The sequence below is a fragment of the Cheilinus undulatus genome, linkage group 23 (assembly GCF_018320785.1).
Source record: "Cheilinus undulatus linkage group 23, ASM1832078v1, whole genome shotgun sequence".
NCBI lineage: Eukaryota > Metazoa > Chordata > Actinopteri > Labriformes > Labridae > Cheilinus > Cheilinus undulatus.
This window is the reverse complement of record NC_054887.1, coordinates 29,184,964-29,212,355: the sequence shown is the minus strand read 5'-3', so window position 1 is coordinate 29,212,355 and position 27,392 is coordinate 29,184,964. Positions and strand designations below refer to the sequence as shown.

General features: G+C 38.3%; 3 protein-coding genes across 8 annotated transcripts in view; all 3 read left to right on the top strand.

The window, feature by feature from the left end:
- cped1 (cadherin-like and PC-esterase domain containing 1) overlaps positions 1-8,601 on the top strand; it is a 44,868-nt gene extending 36,267 nt beyond the window's left edge. For both annotated transcript variants that reach the window (XM_041780950.1, XM_041780951.1), the window contains 7 exons: positions 1,123-1,222; positions 1,361-1,497; positions 2,686-2,906; positions 2,981-3,082; positions 3,641-3,728; positions 3,843-3,989; positions 4,143-8,601. In XM_041780950.1, coding sequence (XP_041636884.1) covers positions 1,123-1,222; positions 1,361-1,497; positions 2,686-2,906; positions 2,981-3,082; positions 3,641-3,728; positions 3,843-3,989; positions 4,143-4,364 — 1,017 coding nt within the window. In that variant the 3' untranslated portion in view covers positions 4,365-8,601. The remainder of the gene's footprint in view (positions 1-1,122; positions 1,223-1,360; positions 1,498-2,685; positions 2,907-2,980; positions 3,083-3,640; positions 3,729-3,842; positions 3,990-4,142) is intronic.
- Positions 8,602-11,076: 2,475 nt separating this feature from the next.
- Positions 11,077-18,449, top strand: wnt16 (wingless-type MMTV integration site family, member 16). The gene is made up of 4 exons (XM_041781194.1): positions 11,077-11,168; positions 17,010-17,236; positions 17,533-17,822; positions 17,925-18,449. The coding sequence occupies exons 1-4, from the start codon at positions 11,077-11,079 to the stop codon at positions 18,381-18,383; spliced, it is 1,068 nt and encodes a 355-aa protein (XP_041637128.1). The 3' UTR covers positions 18,384-18,449.
- Positions 18,450-26,480: 8,031 nt separating this feature from the next.
- stab2 (stabilin 2) overlaps positions 26,481-27,392 on the top strand; it is a 39,702-nt gene continuing 38,790 nt past the window's right edge. For all 5 annotated transcript variants that reach the window (XM_041780418.1, XM_041780415.1, XM_041780417.1 and 2 more), the window contains exon 1: positions 26,481-26,581. In XM_041780418.1, coding sequence (XP_041636352.1) covers positions 26,501-26,581 — 81 coding nt within the window. In that variant the 5' untranslated portion in view covers positions 26,481-26,500. The remainder of the gene's footprint in view (positions 26,582-27,392) is intronic.

Below are 27,392 nucleotides of genomic sequence, written 5' to 3'. Positions count from 1 at the left end.
AATGCTATCACTTTAACTGGAGATTATTGGAATTTAGTGAGTCATTTTGTACATGCACTCCTGGCAAAACATGCACTTTAAAATGGGAGCAAAATATTTAATTACCACCCTGTAAATGTCTCATTTAGGTTAGACAAAAAGTTTCTTTCAAAATAAAGCAGCTTTTTGCCTGAATAAAAACTCCAGACACAGTTTGAATTACAAAGTAAAAGCATCACAGAGAAGAGTGTGTTTAGAGTCTCTCTCAGCCTAATTGTTAACCTTAATTGGGTTATTTTCACAAGACAAGCAACTAAACATGAACTCCTTAAAAGTGTAAGTGCTGTCACTTTAGTAGTGGATCACTGGACTTTAGTGAGTCATTTTGTTCATGCACTCCTGCATGTTTCTTCTTGTATAGCAGTGATGAACAATGTTTTTGGCAAAAAGATAAATAATTGAATTTTAAACATACAATTTAAATTTTGGATTAATAGAGAATATTAAAATTGCACCGTTTAACAGGAAAGCTGAATGTGTGACGCCGTGGCTCCTCTCTCTCTGTGGGATAAAAGGCAGCGGCGTGTTTGTTGTTCCTCTGACTGTATGTGTGTTGCCGCGCTGACACTGAGCTCAGGTACGAACAAGAAAATCCCTGTTAAGTTTTCTTGTCTCACTTTGTTGCGAGCTGCAACGCCGCCGTGCAGAATGTGACGCCGCCCCGCCGAAACCTGCAGCAGCAGAAGAAGAAGGGAGTGTGTGTTTGCAAGGACGTGTGTGTGCTCGAGGCGGGCACTCTGATGTTGGGGCCAGACGTGGCGGCTCCCACGGGGCCCCCGAGTCGAACCGGGCGGTTTGTTTGACACCTGACCTCTGACCAAAGGAGGACGATGAAATGGCGCTCGTACAAAGCAGACGAAGGGGAAGATCAGAGGAGGAAGACAAGGAGTGAAGAAGAGGAAAATGTCTGCTGCTCAGAATAAAAGCAGGAACACTCAGAACCAGGGGTGTTTCAGAGGGGGGTCCAATGGAGGAAGGGGCCCTGAACATAAATTTGTAGTTTATTTTATTTGGGCCTTTTTCCATTTTAACTTATTTTTATTGTTTAATTTAAAGAGTAACTGGTTTCTCTCTCTGTTTCAGGATTGTGGTCTGAGGGTCGAGCCGGGTCGCCCCTGTGGTCTACAGCCACTCACTGAATCCCAGATTCCACCTCAGAGCTGCAGCTCAGGACACCAACCAGGTCTGATGTCACTTCCTGTTTCTCACCTGTCAACAGGTGTTGTCAGAACTTTTACATTTAACACAAAAGTAAACAGCCTGGGTATAATTAAAGATTTTAGTGTTGTTTTGTTACTGAGATCTGTCTCACCTGTCTCAGGTCGGTGGGTGGTTCCTTGTCTCAGCTGTTCTGACAACAGGACGTGTGATTGGAGGGAGGTTGCCTGGAAACCAGACGGCTGTTATCACCCGTTAGTGGAGCGCCCCCTGCTGCAGGATTGTATGACAGGCAGGAAGGTGAGACCAGCTGATCAAAGATGTCTTCCTTCCTATTGAGTATTACTCATCCAACCATTCTACTCTTCATCCTTCCTTCTTTCCTCCCCAATAGAACCATTTTTCCCTACAATCTTCCTTTTTCCTTTCCCATTCAACAATTCTTCTTTGCAGCCTTCCTTACATACCTCACCCTAGTCTTCATCCTTCCTTCCTTCCCTTTTTTCCTTCCTTCCTTACTTCTTTCCTTCCCAATGCAACCATTCTTCCTTCATCCTTCATTGCTTCCTTCCTTCTTTCCTTCCCAATTCAACCATTCTTCTCTTCATCCTTCCTTCCTTTTCCCATCCAACCATTCTTCTTTGCATTTCTCAATTCTTACTTCTATCCTTGATTAAACCATTTTTTCTGCATCCTTTCTTCCTTCCTTCTTACCTTCCTTCTTACCTTCCTTCAACCGTTATTTTCCATCCAACCATTCTAGTCTTCAACCTTCCTTTCTTCCTTCTTTCCTCAACAATTCAACCATTCTTCCCTTCATCCTTCCTTTGTGCCCTCTTTCTTTTATTCCTTCTTTCCTCCTTGTCCAATCTTTCTTCCCTTAATTCTTCCTTCCTTCCTCCCCTGATTCAACCATTCTTCCCTTCCTTCCTTCCCTTTCTTTTTTTGCTCTTCCTCCCTCCTACTTTTGTTACTACCCTTCTTCCTTCCTTGCTTCATTCTTCCACTCTTGCATCCCTTTTTCCATCCATTTTCTCATTCTCTTTTCAATATCTATTCTTCTGTTTTTTCTTCCTTGCCTCCCTTTATTCTTCCATTAATTTTCCTTCCTTTCTTTACTTCCTAACTTCCTCTGATTCATCCATCAAGTCTCCCTGATTCCATCCAACCTTTTTCCCATTCTTCCTTCCATTCTTCCTTTATTTCATAGATTTGTCCATCCTTCCTTCCTTTCATCCATTCTTCCTCACTTGCTTCTTTCCATTCCTCCCTTCACTTCTTTCATTCTTCTTTTCTTCTCTCCTTGCAACTCTTGTTCTTGACCATTGTTCTCTTTTTCTCCTCAGACTTCTTTGAATTCAGATAAAGCAAAAAAACAAAATCAGTCCTAAAATCAAACCTTTAACAGTCAGTCTTTTTTCATGTGTTTAATACTACAGACAGGTTGGGGGGGGTCTGTATCATCTTTTCCTCTCTCTCTTTCCCTAGGTTTTGTTTATTGGCGACTCAACCAACAGAGGAATGATGTACTTCCTGTTGGAGCAGGTGAATTCAACCCTGGAGGACTGGGGGAAGGCTCACGACCTGCTCCTCTACAGGAACCTGAACGGTGGGCGGAGCCAGGTCAGCTACTCATACTACCCTCAGTTCTGGTTGGAGAAGAGCCACAGACCCACCTTCAGACAGGCTCTGCTGCAGCTCATCCACAGGTGAGGAGGACACAGGTGTATGATTACTGAGAGATTGTTTAATGTTTATGTGCTGATGAGTCTGTTATCTGAAGGTCACGACCTCTGGTGAACTCCAACATGACCGTTCTGGTGGTGGGCGGAGTCCAGTGGCTCAACACAGATCATCTGAAGACAGTGAGGGAGGTGCTGGACAGGTGAGCAAAAACAGAAAGAGTACAGGCCAGAGGTGATTTAGTTTTATCTGCAATATCATAAAGAAATTCAGACTGCAGTCTTATGATCCTGCTGTTTAGAAAAAATCCTGCCTTATTGCCACAAATATATATATATTTTTTTTTACAAGCATATATCAAAGTTGAAAAATCTGGTATTGTGACAACCATGCAGCCATTTTTGATGTCATTTTTTTATCCTTTCTAAACTTTAGGACAAATATCTTTCACGTTTAGACAAAAGTGTCATCAGCGTAGAGGTGTATACCCAACTGTAGTTCATTAACAGAGGACCAAACATAGAGCCCTGTGGTACACCTTTTCAAATCCAAATGTTTTGCAAGACTTTTTAACCTACTGTATTTGATTTGATAACCTCTGATTACATTATGTGAGACCATTTCTCTGCATTTTCATTCCCTGAACTGACACTTGCGTAAGTCCTTCACATTAATGTGGAAAATCCTGCTAATGCAACAATCAGTATTGCAATTTTTTGTGATGAAATAATAATAGTGTTCTCCTCCTCCTTCTCCTCAGGGAGGTACTGAGTAACATCCTGGTGGTGGTAAAATCTTTGGGGATGGGTTTTCATCTTCCTGTGGATGGGATCCGCTCTCTCAGTCTAGTATGTTTCCGTTTATTCCCTACTGCATCACGACAGTTTTCATCTTTTAGAGTGCCTTTCTTGGAATCATTGCATCATCCTATTTGATCCGTTTGTTTTTGACTGATCTTTCAGAAAGAGATCCAGCAGCTCCACAGGGACAACAGTGACATCATCGCAACAGCAAAGAATTATGGGTATGAGGTGATCGACACTTTCAGCATCACGATGGGGCGCTACAAAGAATTCCTTCAGGGGAGATGTGCCTGCCATTTTCATGAGGTAATAACAAAGCTTTTTCATTTAGTTAAATTTATCAAATGTCATCTTTTGTTTTATTAAGGTTAAGAGTTTTGTTTTTACTGATTGGAACTTTCATTTTACTTTTAACCATCTTAACATTACAGATTTTTGTGTCTTCTTCTGCTCCCACAGGTGGAGAAAATCGAGTCCCCCACCCTCTCAGAAAACACAACATCAACAACAAACAGAACCAGATCCACCAGAACAGCATCCGGACTCAGCAGCCAGTCAGCCGTGCCGGACACGGACCAGGAGGCGTGGCCTAAAGCCTTATCTTATCATGTGAAAGGACCAGTGAACCAGGTTTACTCTGAGATCCTGCTGAGTCGCCTGTGTCCTAGAACCAGAGACTGAACTCCAGTGTGTATATTTGTGTGCGTTAGTGCTCATCTATCTTCCTTACCTGCAGTAGGACTCGAGCCTGTAGATCAACAAGGTCTCAGAGATGATAGGGAGCGCTGAAAGATGATAGAGTGAAGAAAGATAGTTTATTCTATTTTTAATGACAGGACCTTAGTTTTATATAAAGAGACTATTTTTGTATTTTAAGGTCCAAACTCAACATTTAGTATCTTTACTTTTAACTATGCAAAACACCAAGAGAGAGAGAAATCAGCATAATCACAAGCTATTTTTTCATGTACAGGCTGTAAATAAACACAAAAAAGTATGCTAAACACAAACTAGCTTCTCAAATTTCACAAAGTCTCTTTGTTATTTTTATATGTGAACTATTAAGATAATCTCCACCCACTTCGCTATTTAACTGCGAGTGAGGGTCGTTCATAAAGTTAGCTTTAAAGGGAACTAAGCTTCTGCTGTTCATCACCAAGTATTTAATGTGAACTAACGAGCCTGTCTTTACCAAGTAGTTTCAATATGTACAGTCGTTTGGGGTATGCTCTTGCTAGTTCATAATGTGTACTAACTAATCTGTAGTGTGTACTTAGTAGTTTATGATATGTGCAGTGTAGTTCATAAATTGTTGTTTTATCTGCAATAAGTGCTTCATAATGCAAGCTAACAAGGCTTAAGTACGGTAGCAAGGAAGTCTCACACTAATGCATATTCAAAACACTTTTAATTAACACAAGTGCAACACAAATGTACATTCAAAACACTTGGCATTGACAGAACCATAAATACCTTCACAGTGGAATCAGACTCTTTTCCCAGGCGGACACACTACACAAATCCTGTGAAAATGTTTCCAAAGGACAATTGTTGAGGACAAACTCCAAGACAGAATTGAGAGAGTAAGTGAAAGAATATCTAAAGTTTACTATAAGAATCATGATTATCCCTTTGTAGCCTTAAATTATCAGAATGTTGTTCAATGCTATAGCTTGTTCGTCTGGGAAAAGTGTCCATCAAACTACTTCTGTTATGACGATATTTGCGACAGTGTTTTCTGTTAATGCAAAGCATTTCAAACACGCATTTGTGTTGCATCTGTATGCAAAGGTTTTAGAATATAAATTTGTGTTGTGCCTGTTTGTTGCTTAAAAGTGTTTTGAATATGCATTCATGCTGCACCTGTGTTGTAGCTCTTTGCAACCATCTTTTCTGTTAATGCAAATCACTTTACTGTTTGTGCTAAGCGTTCCCCAGCCGCCAAACTCTAGTGTGTGCTAACTAGTTTTGTACTAACAAGTCTATAGTGTGCACCAACAGGTCTATCTATAGTAGTAGTTTTTAGTGTGCACTTACTTGTTTGTCATGTGTTCCTTTCTCACTTCTTCATAATGCACAGTATCCATCTCATTGTGTGCTCTCACTAGTTTATAATGTACTAACTAGTTTGTAGTGTTAACTAACTAGTTTATATAGTGTAATAACTAGGTTATAATTTGTTTTATTGCGTTAATTTGGTGTGCTAAATATTTTATGAGTTCTTATCAGTTGAATTTAGAAAGTGTATTCAGTAGTATGGAATATACTAATTTGTTGATTTTTGTCAAGATTAATAATATCAATCACAGTTAACTAAGGTCAACAATTAGTGCATTCTATTTTTCTATCGCGATTAATCACATACTTTAGTTCCCTTTTTAACACATTTCGGTTAAGTTGCTGCAGCGTCTCCCTGCAGCCACAGTGATGTAAAATAAGTCCACCACTGCTCCTTGATGTCTCATTTCACTATAAAAACCCACAGACAGGTCAGTAAACAAGTCAGAAGTAGTCTGGGCCTTGTCATATCAAACATTTTAAATGCCCCCTTTTTTACTTTTCAAACCATAACAAGTTCCTTTTTCCATGGTCAAGTTCCTGCCATAATGTTTGATCTACTTAAAGAAGTGGGGACAGGGAGTCATTTGTCCTTAGTTTAAGACAGTAGAAAAATCCAAAACAGTTTAAATGCAAAAAAGTTGAAATTTAAAAAGATGGAGTCCTGATTGAAAACGTTAATCACTTGACAGCCCTAGAACTAGTTTTATAACAAGGTCTTAATTTGTTTATATTGAGTTAATATTGTGTACTAACTACATTATTAGTGCTTACTAGTTAAAAGAATACACAAACTAGTCAATGTGTACCAACTAGTTTAGAAAATGTACTCTATAGTTTAGAAATACAAACTAACAGCTTTATTTTTGTTTTCTTGTAACGTATACCAACAAGTTTATAAAGAATGACTAGTTTTCAGCATGTTTTAGCTAGATTATAATGTACACTAACTTTTTTGAAAACTAACTAGTGTAGAGTGTAGTGTCCTCAGTGGTTTAGAAAGTTTAGTACCAGGTTTTTCTTTTTAGTTACTGGTTAATATGTTTGGTCAAGTTTATAAAAAATGGGTTATAATGTTTATTAGCTTGTTAGTAAACTAACTAGTGTATAGTGTAAAATTACTAGTTTTTAAATCTGTGCTAACTTGTAATGAATTCTAACTGGTTTATGAACTAGCTAGTTTATAATGCGCACTTTCAATTCTATAGTTAGCTAGGTTATAATGTATGCTAACAAGCCTGTTATGCCTCCTGCTAGCTTATCTAATAGCTACTTATGAGTACCTAATGTTTCTGTTGTGTACTAAAAAAGTCTGGTTTAGTAAACCGCCATCTTTCATTTGTGTGCTAGCTAGCTTTGAATGCACACTTTCCAGTTTGAGTGTACATCTTTTGTGCTTACTTGTCTCTAAAGTTAATTTCCTTATTTAAGTACACAGATGCTAATCTCTTCTTTGTAATAACTTGTTCTTAATGTAAAAAAGTGAATTTAGCACATAGTTACCACTTATTTGTAACTAGTCCTTAAAGTAAAGCAGCTAGCTTAAGCACACTATTGTTTTTATTGTGTTCTGGATAGACTTCATAGTGACCTAGCTAGCTTTGCTACACAGCTGTATTCTTTGTACTAACTAGCCTTCATAGTGAACTAGCTGTTTTGAGAACACTATGTTCCTAATTAGACATACAGTAGGCTAGCTTTAGTACACACTTGTTACTTTAGCTAGGCTCTAGCTTGTCAGCTAAGCTCACTAGCTTGTTCCTGGTATGTAAACATTTCTGTGCCACTGCTGGTTTTTAAGAAAGCTAAGCTATATGCTAGTGCTCATAACCTAAGATTTTGAATGTTCACTCTTTAAGTATTTCTAACGTGCATATAGCAACTAATGTGTCCTAACTACCCTCCATTGCACACCAACTATCTGTTATGCGTCCTAACTAGTGTGTTAGCACACAAGCTAACCTCTATCATGTATATTGTGTTATCTACCATGCTAGATTATTTTAATGTAACCAATGTCTGTTTTTATTTGACAAGAGTTTCTTTGTAGTTTACATTTAATGTTTTCTTGTCCTGATGCACGCTAAATATTTGTGAATTCATGAACATCAGCCATGCTAATGGGTATTATCTTAAAATCTTGTTAGCTGCTGCTCTAATGTGCCAAGATTTTTTGGCTCCACCAGTTTGTTTCTGTCATGTATTGACTGTTTCTGAGGAGCAGTGGCTAATTTGAAAGCACAGTAGCTTATTTATCAGCCATAACAGTGTCCTGCTATGAAGAAAATCAATTTAATTTTAACTTTTGTTGTTTTATGCTGTCATCAGATGTGTATATTTTATACTTTAACTTTAATATCAGACTAAACTTGCTCTCTCTTTCTCTCAGCCTGTATGTCTTTAACATATATAATATATATGTATAATTAAATACCTCAGATGTATTATTGTGTATATCAGATGATTTTAACCAAAGACTCAATGACAACTGTGTTAAACACAAGAAGAAACGTCTTATTTGTTCCTTTCTATATTTTTCTATTGATGTGCCTTATCTCTGTACATGTTTACATGCTGGAAAATAGAATTATGAATATTTATGTTTTTTCTCTTTATGATTTATTTTTATCTGACTGTAAAGACATGTAATCTGTTGTATTTGACTGTGTCTTCTGGTTAATATGAATGTTTGTTTATCTGCATCATCTCACTTTAAAATCTGTTTTCTACTTTACACATTCACAGATTCAGCATTTATTAGAATAACTGTGCCTTTCTACATTCTAATAACTCTGCCATAAAAGCTATTTGTATAAAAGTTGATCACCAGCTGTGCTGCTTGTTTATATGTCTTTTCAGAATTGGGTTTTATTAAAAAATGTCTGTAAATACAATACAAATCATCTCGTTTTACCTGAATGACTTCTGTTAATACTCAGTTGAACACTTTTAAAGTTTAATACAAGTTTTAAGACTCTTAAACCTTCACTTCAGATGGTTAGTCACTTTACACCTGGGTTAACACAATATGACTTTTAAACTTTGATGTGATGCCAATCAAACATATCAATACCTGTTTGATACTACAGCAAACAGAAGTCCTTCGCACCCAATATGGGTCAGTTCTTTAAAGATTTGCAGGTAAACTCCTCTCTTTCATGTACAGTGTTTTTTACACAATATGAATATATTTTGCAAATTCTTCTCCCCTCTTTAATGTTTTTCAATCCTGCTGATGACTAAAACAACAGATTTAATCATTTTAGGAAACTTGGTATCAAAAAAGATTGAAAATTCTAACATTCCTTCATATTACTGTAATACTGGTGTTCCTCTAGGCTGCATGCTAGGTCCTCTAGAATTTTAATAACTTGTATGATTTTTCTATGTTCTATTTCCTGTACAGTGTAGTTTGATAGTTTGTCTTTAACTTAAGTAAACTGTCTGAATACCTTGGAGGAGTTAAGAGGATAATTTATCTTCAGCATGATTAATCCCACTCTACAGTAAGGTTGTCATCACAGGCAGTTTTAGTCATTTGGAAGCCTCTGGAAAGGAGCAAAATGAAGCCTTTATTTATGTGTGGAAGATGTTGAAAACAAGGGACAGATAAACAGACCAGATTTGAATCACTTCTTAAATGAGTAACATCCACCCATTCATTTTGTGACGGTCTCGCTAGCTATCCAATGCTAGCTATCTAACCATCTAAACAGTCCCCAAATGTTGTGTCCCACAACATTGATGACTTTTTGTGAAGTTTATTACTATGAGGGTATATTTCTCCATGTCAATTTCTTTACCTTGAAACCGCAAACAATACCAACAGCCCCATTAATATTCTACACAAACAGAAAATTAAGCATGTCAAAACGTGAGTTAACAGCATTAGCCAATTAGCCATAGATATAAAAATATCTATGCACTTAGCTATGTGGCGCTAGCATATTAGCGTGTTAGCATTTGCTTATTTGTTAGGCGAATGCCGCTTCAATTGGCATCGAATAAATCTAACAGAAACGTACACAACATTTCAGGAAGACGACACACAAATGTAAACATTGTTCATAATTAGACATGCTCTAGCATGCAGAAAGGAAAGAATTAAAGTTATGCCGCTTAGGGCTAGTAAACGGTCGAAATAGTGCTACTTCCGGTTTAGACAGGAAGTTCAGGTAAAGTAAAAGAGAACACAGCTGACATATGGCGCCATTACGCTATGAACATGTCAAAATAAACACTGGGGTATTACATATTTTCTAATCCCCCTATCCCGTTTGGGGTCCTGGGCTCTGGAGCCAAACCCAGCTGTCAGTGGGCGAAAAAAAACAGACATGCTCTAATTCACACCTATGGGCAATTTAGAGGCACAAATTAACCTAACAAGCATGTTTTGGCCTTTTGGAGGACGCCAGAGTACCTTAAGAGAGCCCATGTAAACTCCACACTAACCGTACAACTCCAAGTCTACATCTCAGTGACCAGATTTGACATTTTTAGATGACTTTTTGGGGGCTTTAGCTTCTATTAGACAAGACGGCTGAAGAGAGGCAGGAAATATTGGAAGAGAAGGGGAAGACATATGCCAAACAGCACCGGACTCTTTTAATGGCTCTTGCTCTTCCAACTGAGCTTAATCTGTCTGGATTTCATTTTTTTTATATGATAGATGTACTTTGCTGTTATTTGCCAGAGGTCATTTCCAGGAATTATTCAACAATGAAAGTCCATTTTGATTCTGTTTTATGCCTCATTCTTACACGTATTATTTTTTAAAAATAATTTCTGATAAATGCCTCACAATGAATGCATATTTTCCTTTGCCCTGCACAGGTCAATGTGCTACTTTTACTCTGTGATCCAGGACTTTCTGGTTTTATAAATGCATCATCACAAAACTCACGGGATCAAAACGGTCTTAAAAGTTTTGACAAGCTTATTCCAAACGAAAATATATTGAAATAACAGTTTTTACATCATTGTGAGAACTCTGTCACGTAGACAAGTTTGTTAATCTGCTTCTTCAGCCCGTCCAGCGCTGTCCGACGCTGACGTCATCAATGGAATATTCTAGTCGTCCAATGAGGATCCTCCTGGTCTTTGACTGGTCCTCTGAGTGCAGGTTGAGATCATTCAGAGTGAGAAGAAGACTGAGGAAATATCAGAGTCCTTCAGGATCATCATCAGAGGATCTCTCAGACCCGGGTTAATACTTCGCTCCTGGCCCGGTTTAGCTCGGGTTAATTGGCTACTCCGCTCCTGACCCGGGTTAATATGAGCCTGAGGCTGCTGATGGACTCACTCGGAGGGTTATGGTTAGACACATGAAGAGGACATGGAGACTCGGAGCTGTGGAGTCCGACGTGTGTGCACCCTGAGCCTGCTGCTGGTGTCCGTGCGTCCGCTGAGCTGCAGCTCCAGCTGGATGTGAGTATCGACCTGCTGATGCGGGAGACACTAAACCGGGTTAGAGTTGGGAGACGAGTCAGCCAAAGTCCACCAAACTCTTCTGCAGAAACTACAGAATTTAGACTTAGCGTGGAGAATAATCTCCTGCAGCACGTTAATCAAAAATGATGCGTAATGATGGGATTCCTCCAAATTTTCCTCTTAAACAAACCGAAACGAACAAAATAGTTGGAAATCAGAGATCATCACATCTTTGTGCAGTGAGTTAAACTTCATAGTCTGCTGTTGGTCCAGCTGAATCGACTCAGTGTGCGCGTGTTAGCGTAGATTTTACGCAACAACTTCCAGAGATCCAAAAAGCACAGGAAAGGACTAGGATCACAAAAATATCCTGACTTTCCCCCTCTGATTTAAGATACAGGGTACTGACTTTTTCAGTTTTTTGGGAAAAAAATCAGAAGGGCCCTCAATGAAAAAAAGGCAACTAAATCTAATAAACCATGAAACTAAGACGTCCCGTGCGTCTCTCACCAGCCCACTGCATTGTTATATTAAAATAATTATGAATAAATGTTTTAATCTTCATTATTGGTCAGATTTGCCTGGTTTTGGCGTTTGACAGCAGTGTAAATGCCTTTTAGTCGTCGCTATTTTAACCTAAAATTGCATGACCTTTCTGAAAGTGACCCAAATTACGCACAAAAGAAGCACTTTCTTTATCAAATTTATGTTATTTCAGATAAGCCTGCCCACAGAGATGGCTAGTCCTTGAAAGGCCAAGTAAATTAGACGTTCACATATGCCATTTGATAGTATCAGCACATGCACATTGGATCTGTAGCCCCCTGGGCCTGTAGTCCCCTGAGCTCCCCCTACTTGTGTCTATGAAAGCTGAGCCCCCTCGTGGCCCCTTGAAAAATAAAAGATGCATTGCTGTTAAAAAACACCATAAATGTAATTGTTTTGTCAATATAATCCAAAGGAAACAGGTATATAAATATCATTCTCACAAAAGACTTCTGTATAAAGTAATAAATCTTATTTGTGATTTTGTGAATATGTACAAATCCCATCCTGTTAACCTCAGAGCAGACTAACTACCCAGGGTGTTCCAGACCCCAGGTTGGGGACCAGTACCCTGGTCAACATTCACTTTTTGGGACCGGAAAACTGGAAAAATCGTGCCAGTCTTATTTCAGCTATACACACTGTATATTACCATCCTAGTCCAATGAGCCCACCACAACATTAGTATTACAAAAATAACAGCTCAACTATTTTAGGAAGAGGGGGTTTACAGTTTGAAACAGGCAACAAAGAATAACACATGTTTTTATTCAATATAAAAAAAGAGGACAGTAGGCACTTGAAACATGACAATTTTAACAAATAAGGAAGCAAATACTTAAAAAGCCTTTATTATAAAGGTCAAATTGTATTAATGGTATTTTTATTGCTTTGATAAGTCATAATAAGTATTCAGGTTTTAAGTAAGCGATTCTTATCACTTAAATTTGACCTCAATGACTCTGGGTCCCAGAAAACCACCTTGAATTTTTGTCCAGGGGCTATTCTGTGTTAAATTTGACCTTTTTTTTAAATGCTTCAAAAACTTGTAATGCTGTTGTGTAATTTCTAGTAAAAAAAAAAAAAAAAAAAAAATCAAATTTCTCTTAATTTACAAGTCAAGTCTACATAAAAGTATAAGGGATGCATGTTTGATTTTTGCCAATATTTACAAAATAATTTTATCTGATACAGATACTTAAATGTCGTTCAGGACAAACACTTCAGTCCTTAAAACACTCAATTTAAAGTTCTAGGATGAAAAAATGAACACATTTCAGTCCTTTAAACTCAATTTGAAGTTTAAATAATGATGATAAATAAAGAAGATTTCAGCTGACGTGAGTCTGTTAGTCCAGAATAAATATTCACTTATTAAGGTGTTCTTACAGCCGATATTTACTGCTGATAAAAGCAGATTTTTACAGCCAAAATATCAGCAGGAAATACTGATACTGATATTATGCTGATAATATCGTTCATCCATTATAAATATCTTATTACAAGATATAGAAAGCACAAATGAAGCTTTGCATTGCAAGTAATGAGTAAGACAGATCTGCTAATCAGGCGCCAAAATGAGATTAAGTCACTAATTTTGATCATATAATTCATGCATGTTATAAATAGGGCTGTCAGCATAAATGCTTTAATAGTAATGCAGGTAATTCTCCATAGTTGGTGCATAATCTTTTTAATAGCATTATTACATGCTCTATGGCTCATTTACCACACTTTAGCTATGGCACATCAGCGTCTCTGCAGCCGCAGTGATTTAAAAAAAAAGTTTACCTCTGATCCTTAATGCCCTGTGTCGTTGCCTATAGGGCAGTCTGCTTTAACTCTTTAAAAGCGATGCAATTAAGATCCGTAATTAGTGCGTTCATTTCTGTTAAGTAGAGATCAATTGCATGCTTTATTGTCCTTTTAGTTAAACAACATCAGTGTCTCCCTGCAGTGATGTAAAATAATCCACCTCTGCTCCTTAATGTCTAATTAAAGTCCACAGTGATTAATCTGTCTGTTAGTCATAGTTTTCTGTGTTTGTGTGCCATGGTGTTCCACAGGGATGGCTTCTAGATCTTCTGGCACGCTTTGTGTTTATCATTTGTGCATTTATTTATTTTTGGCTCGCAATAAAATCCATCTTCTCCCTGCAGCCACAGTGATGTAAAAGAAGTCCGCCACCTATCCTTGATGTTTCATTTCAATTAAAAAAAAAAAAAAAAGAAAAGAAAAAGAAAAACCCCAAAACACACAGCGTACAAGTCATATCTTTTCAATCCATAGCAAGTTCCTTTTTCCATGGTTAAGTTTGTGCCACAATCTTCACTCCATCCAAAGTTCTTAATTCTTTCAAAATAAAAGCTTGTCTGTATCCAAACAGGAGTTTGGTCACCCTTAGTAAAAAAAAAAAAAAAGTAAAAAAATTTAAATTCAAATATTGGGATTTTAAAATGCAACAAAAAAGAATCATGCATGTGATTGAATAGACACTCCAAAATTAATTTTGGTTAAAAATTTTAACCATAATGCAGTGATCCTTCCAGAATTATTGGTACACTTCCTGTCTCAGTTTTAATCATTATGGCTGCCGTCTGAAACATTCATTAAGAGTTAATATTCATGTACTTATGTCAGATTTTTAAACTCTAAATAAATCCTTAGTTCAAACTTTGGCATGGACTCAGGTTTAGAGGGAATTTCCTGGTCAGAACCGACCCAGAACAGACTGTGAAGGTCTAAAATGTCAACATTATGAAAGGAATAACTAAACAGATTTGATCTTCTACTCGGTTAATTTGAGATGTGTGACTACAAAAGACCCTTTTTAGCTGGGATCTTTGAATATTGTGTGGAAAATGGAACCAAGAATCTACCATCAGCTCATCCTTCATCTGAACCACGACCGTCCAACACTCCTTAGGAAATTAGTTGAACCATTCTCCATAGAGATAGTCTTACTTCACTAAAACCTTCATTCTGACCCGTCTATGCTGCTCAGGCTCCCGCTCTCAGTCCTTCTATCATCTGAGGTTATGAAAGTCCGACTTTAACTTTCTGCACATGTTGGACCTCGTTTTTTAGAGTCAAGTTTTTCTCCTAAAGATCCAGCAGAGATGAAATCCAGTGGAGTGGATCCAGTTACGATTTATGACTCTGAACAATGAAAGTCCTTCTCTGTGGGATGCAGCACATGCTGCTCATCATTCTGTGATAAGACAAGTCCTAAAGAACAATCAGTTTTATAAATCAGCTGTTTGGGTGGAGACCAGGAGACGTCATGTCACATGCAGTAAATACCACTTATCCTCCGGAGCTTCCAGAACCTTCAATAGAGAAATGTTAACTCTAACTGTTTAACATGCCTCTCTTTTGGTAGAGACTTCACTTTTCAGTGGAATCCAGATTTTACACATTATTATTAAAGTAGTAATAACAGCAGGCCTGATAGTGTCATGTCTGTGTCTGATCAGTGGCAGTGCTGCTAATATTGGTGCAACTTTTCATCAGTTTTGCACACTTTGTGCCCTTTTCTGCCTCTGTTAACTTGTTTGAACAAATTTCAGCTCCATTAACCCATATTTTTTAGCCTATTTCACCATTTTTTTTCCAATTTTTGCCACTTCAATTCAGTTTTTGGCACTTGTAACCACTTTTTCTGCCCTTTGCCACTTGTTGCCTTTTGTCATAATTAACCCCATCTCCAGCTCTTTTTTGCCCATTTTACCATTTTAAACAACAAATAGCATTTTTCTATGGCCATTTTTGTCACTTTTTATTGATTTTTTCTACTTGTGACCCTTTTTCACTGCTTTTTTAACCTGTTTTGCCACTTTACAAAAAATTTTGTTTCTTTCTTACTCTTTTTTTCTGTTGTTGAAGCTATTTCACTGCCTTCTCTGCCCATTTTTTTGAACTTTTGTACCAAATTTTCCCCACTTACTGCCTATTTCTGGCCTCTTGTGGCTCTTTTTTGCAACTTTCTACCTATTTTGGGCCAGTTTGACCAAGTTTTGCAGCTTTGAATCCTATTTCACCTCATTTTCTGCCCATTTTTGCAACTCTATGCTGATTTTTGTCACTTTAAATATGTTTTGGCCACTTTCCACCTATTTTTTCCTCTGCTAACCCTTTTTTGCCTCTTGAGACCCATTTTTGGCACTTTTGAATTCAATTTCACCACAATTTCTGCCCCTTTTTTGTCATTTTGAACCACATTTTACCCACTTACTGCCTGTTGTTGGCCTATTTTGACACATTTTAGGCCTGTTTGGCCAATTTTTGCAACTCCTGGATCCATTTTTTCATCTTTTAACTGATTTCTGCCATGTTAAATTGATCTTGGCCACTTTCTACAAATTTTGTTTTTTTTTGCCTGTGCTAACCCTATTTGCCTCTTTTGACTTATTTTTGTCACTATTAAATCCTATTTCACCATTTTCCATGCCTATTTTTTGCCTTTTTGATCCATTTTGGTCACTTGTAACCCCCTTTTCCACACTTTATTTGTTCTTTTTTGCCCAGTTCTGCTAAAATTGCCTCTGTTAATCCGTTTTTTCCTTTATAAACCTCTTTACACCAATGTTTATTCCCATTTTTAACTGCAGTTAGCAATTTTTATATCTGCTGATGCCACTTTAGTTTGCTTTTTGCCACTTTTAAACCCTTTTCCCAACTTTTTCCACCTGTTTTTGCCCCTTTCTGCCTATTTATTGCCTCTTTCAATTCATTTTTGCCACTTTGAATCACGTTTTGCCACCTTATCTGCCCATTTCCTCCACTTTAAATATATATTTTTTCCACCTATTTTTTGCCTCTGCTAACCCTTTTTGCCTCTTTACCTATTTTTGCCACTATTAAAACCCATTTCACCCTCTTTTCTGCCCATTTTTGCCACATTTAATCCACTGTAATTCTGTTTTAAGAAAAGGGCTTTACATTTTTGAAGGAAGTTCTTTATTATGACATAAATATATTAAAATAATATTTGTTCTTTTGATAAGAGTGGTTATTATTTAGGTAAAAAATAATTAGATATGGTTATCACAGCTTAACTTTACAATACACCATGATTTTCCTGACCTCCACGAGCCCCCATTTGGCTGGGCCCCAGATAGCTTTAACTTCTATCCTCCATTATGGACAACTTTAAATTGGATAGGCCACCATGTCGGTTTACTGCCACTGAGAATGGATTTGAAGAGGTAAATCCTGACAGGAACGTATGTTTATATCCTGAATATCTGGACTGAGTTTTGGTGATGTCTTACCCTCACGTCTCTCCTTTAGGTGGCTGGGTGTGACCTCGGCGGGGGTCCCAGAGAAGCTGGGCTGTGCTAATCTCCCTCTGAGCCATAAACAGCGAGACCTCTGCCGAAAGAAACCCTTCCTTCTGCCCAGCATCCAGGACGGAGCCCGGCTCGCTGTGTCCGAGTGCCAGAACCAGTTCAAACATGAGAGGTGGAACTGCTCCACAAGTGAGCAGCCGCCAGTGTTTGGACACGAGCTGACCAGCGGTGAGGACTCAAATCTATTTAGACTATAAAGATCACAGCCAACATGAAAACAAGACTCTGATGATACTCAGGTGTTTGATTTTAACACTTTTTTATCTGGTAAATTGCATTTAGTTCATGCACTCCAGCATCTACATGAAGAAATATGCAGGAGTGCATGTACAAAATGACTAACTGATGCCCACTGACCCCCGTTAAGGTGACAGCACTAGATTTTTAGCACTTAGGCCTTAATTTGGGATGGTCTTTATGGTAGGTTTCTGTATAACTCATATCCACTCCTTCTCCCTCTGCAGGGACCAAAGAGACAGCGTTTATCTACGCAGTGATGGCGGCGGGGCTGGTCCACGCCGTCACGCGCTCCTGCAGTCAGGGGAACATGACGGAGTGCGGCTGCGACGCTCGGCTGCAGGGCGGCGGCTCGGCAGTCGACGGCTGGCACTGGGGCGGCTGCTCGGATCACATCCAGTACGGGACGTGGTTCAGCCGCAGATTCATCGACAACACAGTGAAAAACATGTCGACGACCCGAGGAGGGTACACGACGAGCACCATGAACCAACACAACAGTGAGGTGGGCCGACAGGTGAGGACGACACAGAGACAGGCGCTTATTTAAGCTTTTTATGTTCTTAGATGAGTCTATGCATCTACAGACCTTTAAAACCTCTATAATCTCCTTCTGTAGGCGATCGAGCGGACGATGTCCACAGACTGTCGATGCCATGGCGTCTCTGGCTCCTGTGCCGTAAAGACATGTTGGAGGACAATGGCGCCCTTTGAGCGCGTTGGCGTGTATTTGAAGGAGCGCTACGAGAACAGCATCCAGGTCTCCGACCGCTCAAGGAGGAAAACGAGGAGGAAGGATCAGCGTCGCCCCCCTGTGGACAAACAGCAGCTCATCTTCTTCAACAAGTCTCCAAATTACTGCTTGGAGGACCGGCGCCGTGGCGTGGCCGGGACTAGGGGGCGCCGCTGCAACCGTACGTCCACGGGCTCGGACAGCTGTAACCTACTCTGCTGTGGTCGGGGATACAACACTCACGTGGTCAGACACGTCCAGCGCTGCGAGTGCAAGTTTGTGTGGTGCTGCTACGTCCGGTGCAGGCGCTGTGAGAGCATGAACGACATGCACACCTGTAAATAAGACTGCACACCTGGATTACATCACACCTGTAAATAACCAGAGACACGAACATTAGATAGACGTCAGTGACAGACATGTAAATGAAGAATACGCTCCTGGAAATGAAAAAAAAACTGTAAATAAAAAGAAAAGACCTGTAAATTATAAGACACAGCTTCAAGAAAAAGTAGAGCAACCACACGATGGTTATGAGCCCAGTTGACATTTAATATCATTAGACAGTGACGGTACAGGGGTGGGTCAGGGAGACTGGCTAGGGTGGATTTTTGTGGTTGTGTGATTGATCTAATTTTCTATGGTGTGGTGCATGTTTCATAATACAGCACAGGTTTTAGAGCAAATCAAGAATGTGCAGGTGAAACTGACACAGAACATAATCATCACTGTCCTCCAAATTTCAATCACTTCATCCTCAATTCAGAGTGGACATTCTTGTTAAGTTTGAAGAAAATCCTATGGAGCATTCTTGAGATGTTTTGTTCACAAGCGGAAATGAACAAGGGGCCCAACGTCCATGACATTTGACCTAAAACTTCAATGATCTAATCTGTTTTCTGTCAGAGTGGACTTTTGTCCAACATTGGAAAAAATCCTTCAAAGCATCACTGAGAATCCGTGGTCCCCAGAAAGTTATGGAAATGAGGCCTGCTGGCCTTCAGATTTGACCTCCATAATCACTCTAGTTAGGCCACGTCCACATGGAGATGAATGCGGGAGTACACGCAAAAGTTTTTGTAGTATCGCCGTTTCATCCACACGGAAAAAGTGTTTTGGGTGACTGTAAACGATACTTTCTGAAAACGGGTCCCAGAGTACATAAATCCGTAAACGACTACCGTTTCGTCTCCATGTGGACGGCCAACCACATTTACCTTAAAACGATTACGTCACACGTAGCGTAGCTCTCTGAAGACACCTGCACGAGTCCGGCCAAAACAACAATGGCTGATTACAGAGTTGTGAGCTTATTCTGGCTTTTACAGCAAAATCTGATGCTCCTTTACCACCACCGGGAAGCTCCAAACCATATGTTCTTAAATCCAACACGGAGAACAACCAGAAGGGCAACTAGAAGAAAGTTTGTGTCAGTTTTCTGTGCTCCTCTTCTCTCTTTTGGTGCATTTCCGTGGCAGCGTTACAGCGCCATGTATTGGCTTGGCATATGCACTATAGCGTTTTCAGTCGTTTCCAGTGGTTCTGTGCTTACGTGAATATTTCCTGAAACAATCCCGTCTTTACGGAAAACTTTTTAAAAACGAAAGGCAAAATATCATCTTTGTCTCTGTGTGGATGGGGCCTTAAAGTGGACATATTTTTCCCTTTTAAGACAAGTTTGTATCGGTCTCAGAGGTCCCCAAAACATGCCTGTTAAGTTTGTTGCTGAAAAACACTCCAGTGTTGGGTTTTTGCATGTCTGAAAACCCCAGAAAGAGATGTTTCTGTGTCTGTGGCTTTAAATGTTAATGAGCTGTCTGACTCCGCCCCTCTCAGGAAATGGATGTAGCTTACTGGATGTGGCCCTCCTGATCCTCCTTTCAGTCAGGAAAGGAGGATCAGGAGAGGAGGATGGAACTTTTTTCCAGGCAGGGAGGGCCAACCAAACCTGGGGGCGGGGCTAACTGCCCACATGACATCATGAGGGGAAATTCTGAGAACGGCTTGTTTCAGCACTCATTTTCTGAAAGGAGAGGAAGGGGGGGCGGGATTTTTCTGATTCTTCAGGGGAAAGTGAACCGGCCCCAGGGGCAGAAATTACTTTGACCTTTGACCTTTGACCTTCTACCTCCAAATCTAATCAGCTCCTTCTTCAGTCAGAGTGGACATGTGTCCAAAACTGTTGAGAATTTCTTAATGTGATATGGACAGATTGTGGTCACAATAAAGGGATGAACATGAGGCCTAATGTCCTGATATCTAACCTACAACCTCCAGAAACACTCAGTTCATGCTTAAGCCAGAGTGGACGTTTGTCAAAAGGCTGAGGAAAGTTGTTTCAAAACACCCTTGAGATGTCGCATTCACAAGCAAGATATGAACATGAGGCTTAATGACCTTGACCTTTGGCCTATGGCATCCAGAATCTCATCGATTCATCCTTGAGTCAGAGTGGACGTGTTTGCTAATGTTGAGAAAATTCCTCAAAGCCACTCAGGAGATATTGTATTCCAAAGCAGGTTATGCACACAAGGCTTAATGACCTTGATCTATGACCTCCAAAATGTAAACACTTCATTCTCCGGTCAGAGTGGACATTTTTCCCAAAGACAAAGAAAATCTTTCAAAGCTTTCTGGAGAAAAGAACGACCCAACAGACCCACCTGCAACTCAAAACCAGAGTATCCCGGCCTTAACTATCATCTGCACAGAGGCATCAAGAAACCCCTGGAAATAAAAACGACTCAGCTGTAAATAAAGACAACACCTGTAAACAAATAAACACCTGGAAATGAACATCTAAGACACAGCTGTAAACAACAACAACAACAAACATGTAAACAGTCAGGACTCACCTGGAGATCAGAACCAGGTTTTTTCTGATCCACAGGTACAGATGATGATGATGTTAAAGAATTTATGATTATTAATTGAGCTAAACGGAAGCCTGTGATTGGTTGACAGCAGTGACATCATCGCGGACTCTGTCGCCTTTTGACCTCAACATTAACAAACAAAATCACGATGATATGTCGCTGCTGTCAGGCTGAAACCTCACATCTCCAAAATCCCCACTTTGGTGGAAAAACACTGCATTTTTTCAAATGATTTAACACTGAATGGTCATAGTTTGCAACTTTCTGACACTTTTTACCAGCTTTAAATTTGTGAAAATCCACTGACAGATATAAAGGTTGACCAATAGCACTGATTTAGAACAAAAAAAAAACATCAGGAGAAATGGAGATACAAGGTTTCGGCCTGACGTTGGCAATATGCTGTAGATTTTGAAGATTTTAATTCCTTTTTTTTTGTCGTCTTTTTGATGAAAACTTTTAAAAATTATTTTTCAAACATATTTCTGAACTTTGGAACAGAACTCCATGTGCTTTATAAAATATCAGAGAATACATTTTCTTTTTTATGAACCAATTTAAAAAGTTTTTCTTATTATTTGTGAGCCTTATATTTAAATGTTTAAATCTTAGGTTGATAGCACACTATTTTCAAATTTTAACTAAATTTTAAATCCAGAGAGCCCACAGACATGAGGACAGATTTTCATTTTTTATTATATCCCTCCTAACGCACAGATTATGTGGTTCATCCAGACCCCTGTAGAAGCTGCCCCTCCTGTCCTATTCTGCAGCAAAAGACAAAAAAGTAAAAGAAATAAAGGTTAAATCCTGGCTGTTCATGTTTACCCTCTCTAGTATTGAGGGTATTCTGTCAGATCAAATATGTTTGATATTTTTGATTAGAGATCGAGGAGGCCGTCATGTTAAAAAGAGCATTAATTGTATAAAAAACACACGTGAGAATTATTTGGACAGGATTTAAATGGGTTTACAGCCCCAGATCATCGGGGGAGGCAGAGTAGGCCCTTAATCAGGCCTACAATCATCTAGTGTTTAGCCAGCCTTATTTTTAAATTATGTGTTTTGATTCAACTAATTTTCTATTAATTCAAAGTTAATTATTTATTTTCAGACTTGCACCATCAGTTTAATTCTTCTAATTTCCATCGTGTGATAGTTCATCTGTCCCGATGATTATTTACATGCCAAACACCAGACATCCAGACATGATCCTTCAGGATCACCACTACCAACACAAACAGAGACACCTAAACATAGCCTTTATTATGAAGGTTTATTTGGGCCTTTTATTCAGACTGAACAATGATAGAGTCAAAAACTTAGCAGAGAGAGAATAAGGGATTACCAGTGAGAGAGCAGCCTCTGAGGCCACTGGTACCCCAGTCTTGTAACTCTTTTATCTTTGGTTGAAATTCCTGCAGCAGCACTCTGCTGTCCTCTAGTGGTCTGAGGGAAGAACTACAGGGTAACGACTCTGATAGAGATATTGTTTATATGTTTTAAAACTTGAAAATGAATATCTATGTTCATTTAACTTTTACCAAGCAAAATCATCAAAGTAAACACAAACATTTTTTACAGATTAGTTCAGATTATAAATGTCAAACATAAAGTATTTATATTTTTTAATAAAATCAAAAAGTTTATTCAATTTAATTGTTAAAAAGCACCATGTAAATTACATTAATTTCTTTTTAAATGAATATAAATGTATTTATCTCTTAGATACATGTGACTGGACCCTTTAATCTTCTGTAAGGGAGTAAAAAAATGACCCCTGTACAAATCAATGTGATTAAATGCAATTCATATTTACTTGTATTATACAGGACAAAAAATTTCTACACCAAATAATTTAATGTTTATTTTTTTCTTATTCTGCCCTTTGTAGCATTGGAAAATAGGTTAAAACTACACAGCAAGAGAACAACTTAATCCTCATATGCATGACATGAGAACTTTCAGAATAAAACCTCAACTCATAACAACTAAAACTCTATCTTAAAATAAATCTGTGTGGTTCTGGTAACCTGGAGGTTATGTCCACATGCACAGACGTACAGAGAATTCTTTCCCCAAAGCAGCCAGCCCTGGTTCACATCTGCCCTGTTTAATTTCACCAGTATCATTCCCAACCACTGCCTTGTGCAAATGTAGGCAAATAAAAAAAATGCATAAGAAAAAAGGAAAATTCCTGTGAGACCAAGTGTAAAATTATAAAGGTTTCAACTTTATTTTACTTGAAATAATTCAAAGTGAATTTTTCCTGAACGTGATGAGTTTAAACCAAACACCACTGTCCTGTTTGTCCTGCCACTCAGCACTTTGTGTCTGTGAGAATGACAGGATATCCTGGACTGTAAATAAGAATTTGTCCCTCTTTTCTCTTTCCTGAAACTTTCTGCTCTGTCATCATTCACAGCTGATAACAGAAACACCAAGCTGCAACTAGTTTCAGGCCACTCTCCTTAATGTATTTTATTCAGATACGATTTTTATGTTCTGAAATAGTGCATTTTTCTCTGTGTCTTTATTCCTTTCCCATTTTCCCTTCCTTTACTAGCTTTTCAAAATAAAACACTTGAGCTCACATTGGTATTATTAAAGAATCACTGAAATTCCTGTCTGGCTCATTTTGGACTGAAGTGGGAGGGGGGCTAGGTTGGTGGAAACTTGAGGGAGGAGAAGGGAAATGGAAATATAATAACACAGGGCCTTGTTCACCAATATTTTTGTATCATTTGCACCTGTGTTTATAAGTTGATGATTGCCAGCTAAAAAGCTGGAAACACACATTTCTCCTAATAGAAAATTATCATATTTCTACTGGTAACGCCCCCCTCAATGCCCAAATAAGGGCATGAAACTGCAGGGCTGTGTGAAAACGCATGTCACGCACTCACAATAACATCGTAAAAAGCCGGTATTCATTTAAAGTTTCACTATCTGCAGTACCCATTTTTGTCCAACAGAGGGCAGTGGTGGCGCTGCAGCGCAGATAGGAGTACAGCAGCACGCCCATGAACGAGACATAGAATAGAAGCCCGAGCTAGGCAGACTTTGCGGCAAAACTACGCAGTGCAGCATTACAAACTAATAATTATAAGCTACTTTTAAGGGGTTTTTTTCTAAATGAATAAGTCGAGGATTCCAGAGGATCCTCTGACCACGTGTTTCATTCTCTGGTGAGTGTTTGCTACACTTCTGCCATGAGAACTAGCTAAGCTAGCTCGGTCAGTTACTCAGTGAGCTAGTTTGTTTTTTTCTTTAGTGTTTTAAAACCTGATAGCTTCCAAAAATTAAAGTTAACAAAAAAATTGAGGTAAAACTCCTGTGTACAAGTTAAAACACAGCAAGAGAAAGTTAAAATAAGATGCCATTCATGTTACTGTTTGTTACAAAGATGCCATGGTTCTACACCTGAAGCTTTTAAAGAATATTTGATGTACAATAATTTCCTTATTTGCTGTAAATTAATTTTCTTTCTATTTTTAGACTTTTAAAAATTAAGATCTGGTTAAAAAGAGAATAGAGTAGTAATACATTGTCCTGTTTAGATGGGTTTTTATTTTCATTGATTCCTGTGCGCGTGACCAGGTAGGGGAGCGTGCCACTGGAGTACCTGAGGACCCAAGGTGGACCTGCAGAGAGGCAGTCAGGGGACCGAGCTGCTTCAGTTTCTCCATCCAGACGTCCAGATAAGCACAAAAATACCAAACACTGCAGAGATACAAAAAATCATGCTACCCAGTCAGATGGACATTTTTTATCTGACTTTGTTTGTTATTTTCTCAGAGCCCTGAATTTTATTTCTTTATTTTGGGTATTATTTCTTCTCAACTTGAGTCAGTAAGAGGAGAAAGATAATGAAGTTTCTCAAACTAAAAGGACAGCATGAAGGGCAAATACAACAGGAACTGCACTGATAAAAAAGTGCATTAACAGAAGTGTTTAATGTTCATGTTTTGTTCAGTAAACATTGGCAATTTAATTTGTTAAAATAAATCAAGTGTCTTGATATTTTTATTTCCCTTCTTTCCTTCTTTAAAAGAACCTTAGTAGGCACTTGCTCATATTTTTGCCCCATAGTCTATAGAGGTGCTTATGCACAGAAGAGAAAAAGCAAGGTATCAGTAACATTTGAACTAAATAAAATGTGAAAACAATCACAATACTTTGAAATAATTCAGTAGTAAAGTGGACATAGTGCTGCTCCAAAATGACAACAAAAGAGTCAGATTTGGTTCTATTTTTAGCTCCAGTATTGGATGTTAAATACGCACACACACATAAACTGGGTAAAATCACTGGTTTAGACTGTGCTTTCATTTAAAATGTCATGCAACATGCTGTGATAAGAAAAGGATGCATTCCAAGTAAGTTTTAAAAATATCCATCAACTCCTCCCCAGTAGGGGATGGGGAGTATTTTTTCAAAGTGAGTGTAATTTGATTTAAACATACATTTATTCTAAAACCTAATGTTTTCAAATGATGGAAAATCATTGAAACACATCTAAACCTGCTGATGCACATATACTAATGTGCTAAAATTATATATTTATAATGCAACTAATATTTTAAGACAAAACACAGCATGTATACTGTGTAGTACAATGGAGTATTAGGGCTATTCTGTATAAAATAAAACAAAGAATCTTTTTAATTTTTGAGGGGAAAAACAGTTAAAGTCAAAACTTAATGAGGGAAAAACAAAACATGAGTTTTAAAGGCCAGATACTTGAAATTTTTGAGTTTAGAAATTCATAAATTAAAGATAACGAAAGCTTAGAATTTTAACTTTTTAAAGTAAAAAAAAAATGCTGATTGAGTGGAAGAAACTGATACCAGATTAAGATGTTTCTCCTGCACATGTCCTGCAGTTGAGAGCCAGATCAATAGATATTTAATACAGGGGCTGAGCAGTAAGGAAGTACTTGGGATTTTAGCCCAGAATTACACATTATCATCTGGACTTAGACGGGACATTTCTGTAAACTGGAGCTAGCCAACCTCTGTTTTCAGTTTGGTTTCTCATAATTTTACAACTTTATAATGTTGTAAATTTTTTACTCCATAAACTTTTTTGTTGTTGTTCAGAAAGACTTCATTTATGACTTGAAAAGTTTGATTTTTTTCTTGTAAATTTACATTTTATACGAAAAAGTATAATCTCTTTTTTTTTTTTTTTTTACTTACTCCCCTTGAAAATAAATAGATCCTCCTTATTTATAACTTTTTAAGACTGGTCCTTCTATGCAGTCATAACACTGAGATCATTGGTGTGGCAGAGATATTCTGACCCCTGCTGCTCTTATTTAAACATATATTTCTGTAAACTGCATGAATCCCACATCAGCCATCTTTAATCCGCATCTACACTCTGTTTGTTTTTTCTCTGATGTATGATGAAGATTAAAACTTCAAACACAGCGAGCCTGTGTGCCTGTGTGTTAAAATCACCTGAATCAGCAGCAGGAAACACAGAGGGTGGGGGGAGGTAGAGGGGTGAGGATGAGGGGTGGGGGTGATGTATCAGTGAAAAAGCAGGACAGAGTGTGACAGAGATGATCTGAGAGCAACCATGGAGGCCAGACTGAAGCTGCCGTTTGTCTCTGTGATGATGATGATGGTGATGAAGACGACCTCAGCTGCAGCTCAACAGGTACATATAGGCTGAACATTAACTTTTTCTTTCAATATATAGAATTAATAATTTCATGTTTTTATTTTATTTTCATTTCAGTTCATGTTGCTGTGAAACACTGCAGCTTTTTCATTTGTTGATTTTGCTTTGAATAATCCTGGTTCTCTTTTTTGTATTTCTGTTTATCTTAATTAAGAATGTCTCATTTAAGAAAATATGGTCTTTAAATGTGGTTTTATTTTTGTAAAATGTGATTTAAATGTTGTGTGATTGCACTGATGGCCCACTCATAAAATGCAAGTGTCACTGCTGGGTTTCATAAAAAATCAGAGTAACAAAAATTTTAAGACCTAATTAAAGGCACTTACATGTAAAACTAAAGAGGACAGAGAAAGAGCCTTGAGGAACATCACCATGTTAACATAGCATTGTTAAGATGGGTTTTTATTGGGTAATTTCTTGTTTTTATTTAGTAAACAATTGCAGACTAACTCCTGCACACTGTCTACACTGGAGAAGACCAAAAGTTGCCACCGGTTTGGTGCCTTTTCCATACTTTTGGTCTGGAACATGAGTGAAGATGTAACGTTTGCAGGGTTCTTTATTATCATCATCTGCATTAGCCATAATAACTAACACTCACATGATGAGATGTTATATTTAATTGAGCTCTGGCCTGAGTTTAAAGCAGCATCACTGGAATCTAGATTGTTCCAGGAGCTTTCCAGGCCCTGTGTGGTTGTGTTAGCGTGTTTCCTGGGGAATCAGATGGAAAGGATAACAGTTATTACACACTTCCTGTTTATACTCCACTACCCAGACAACCCTC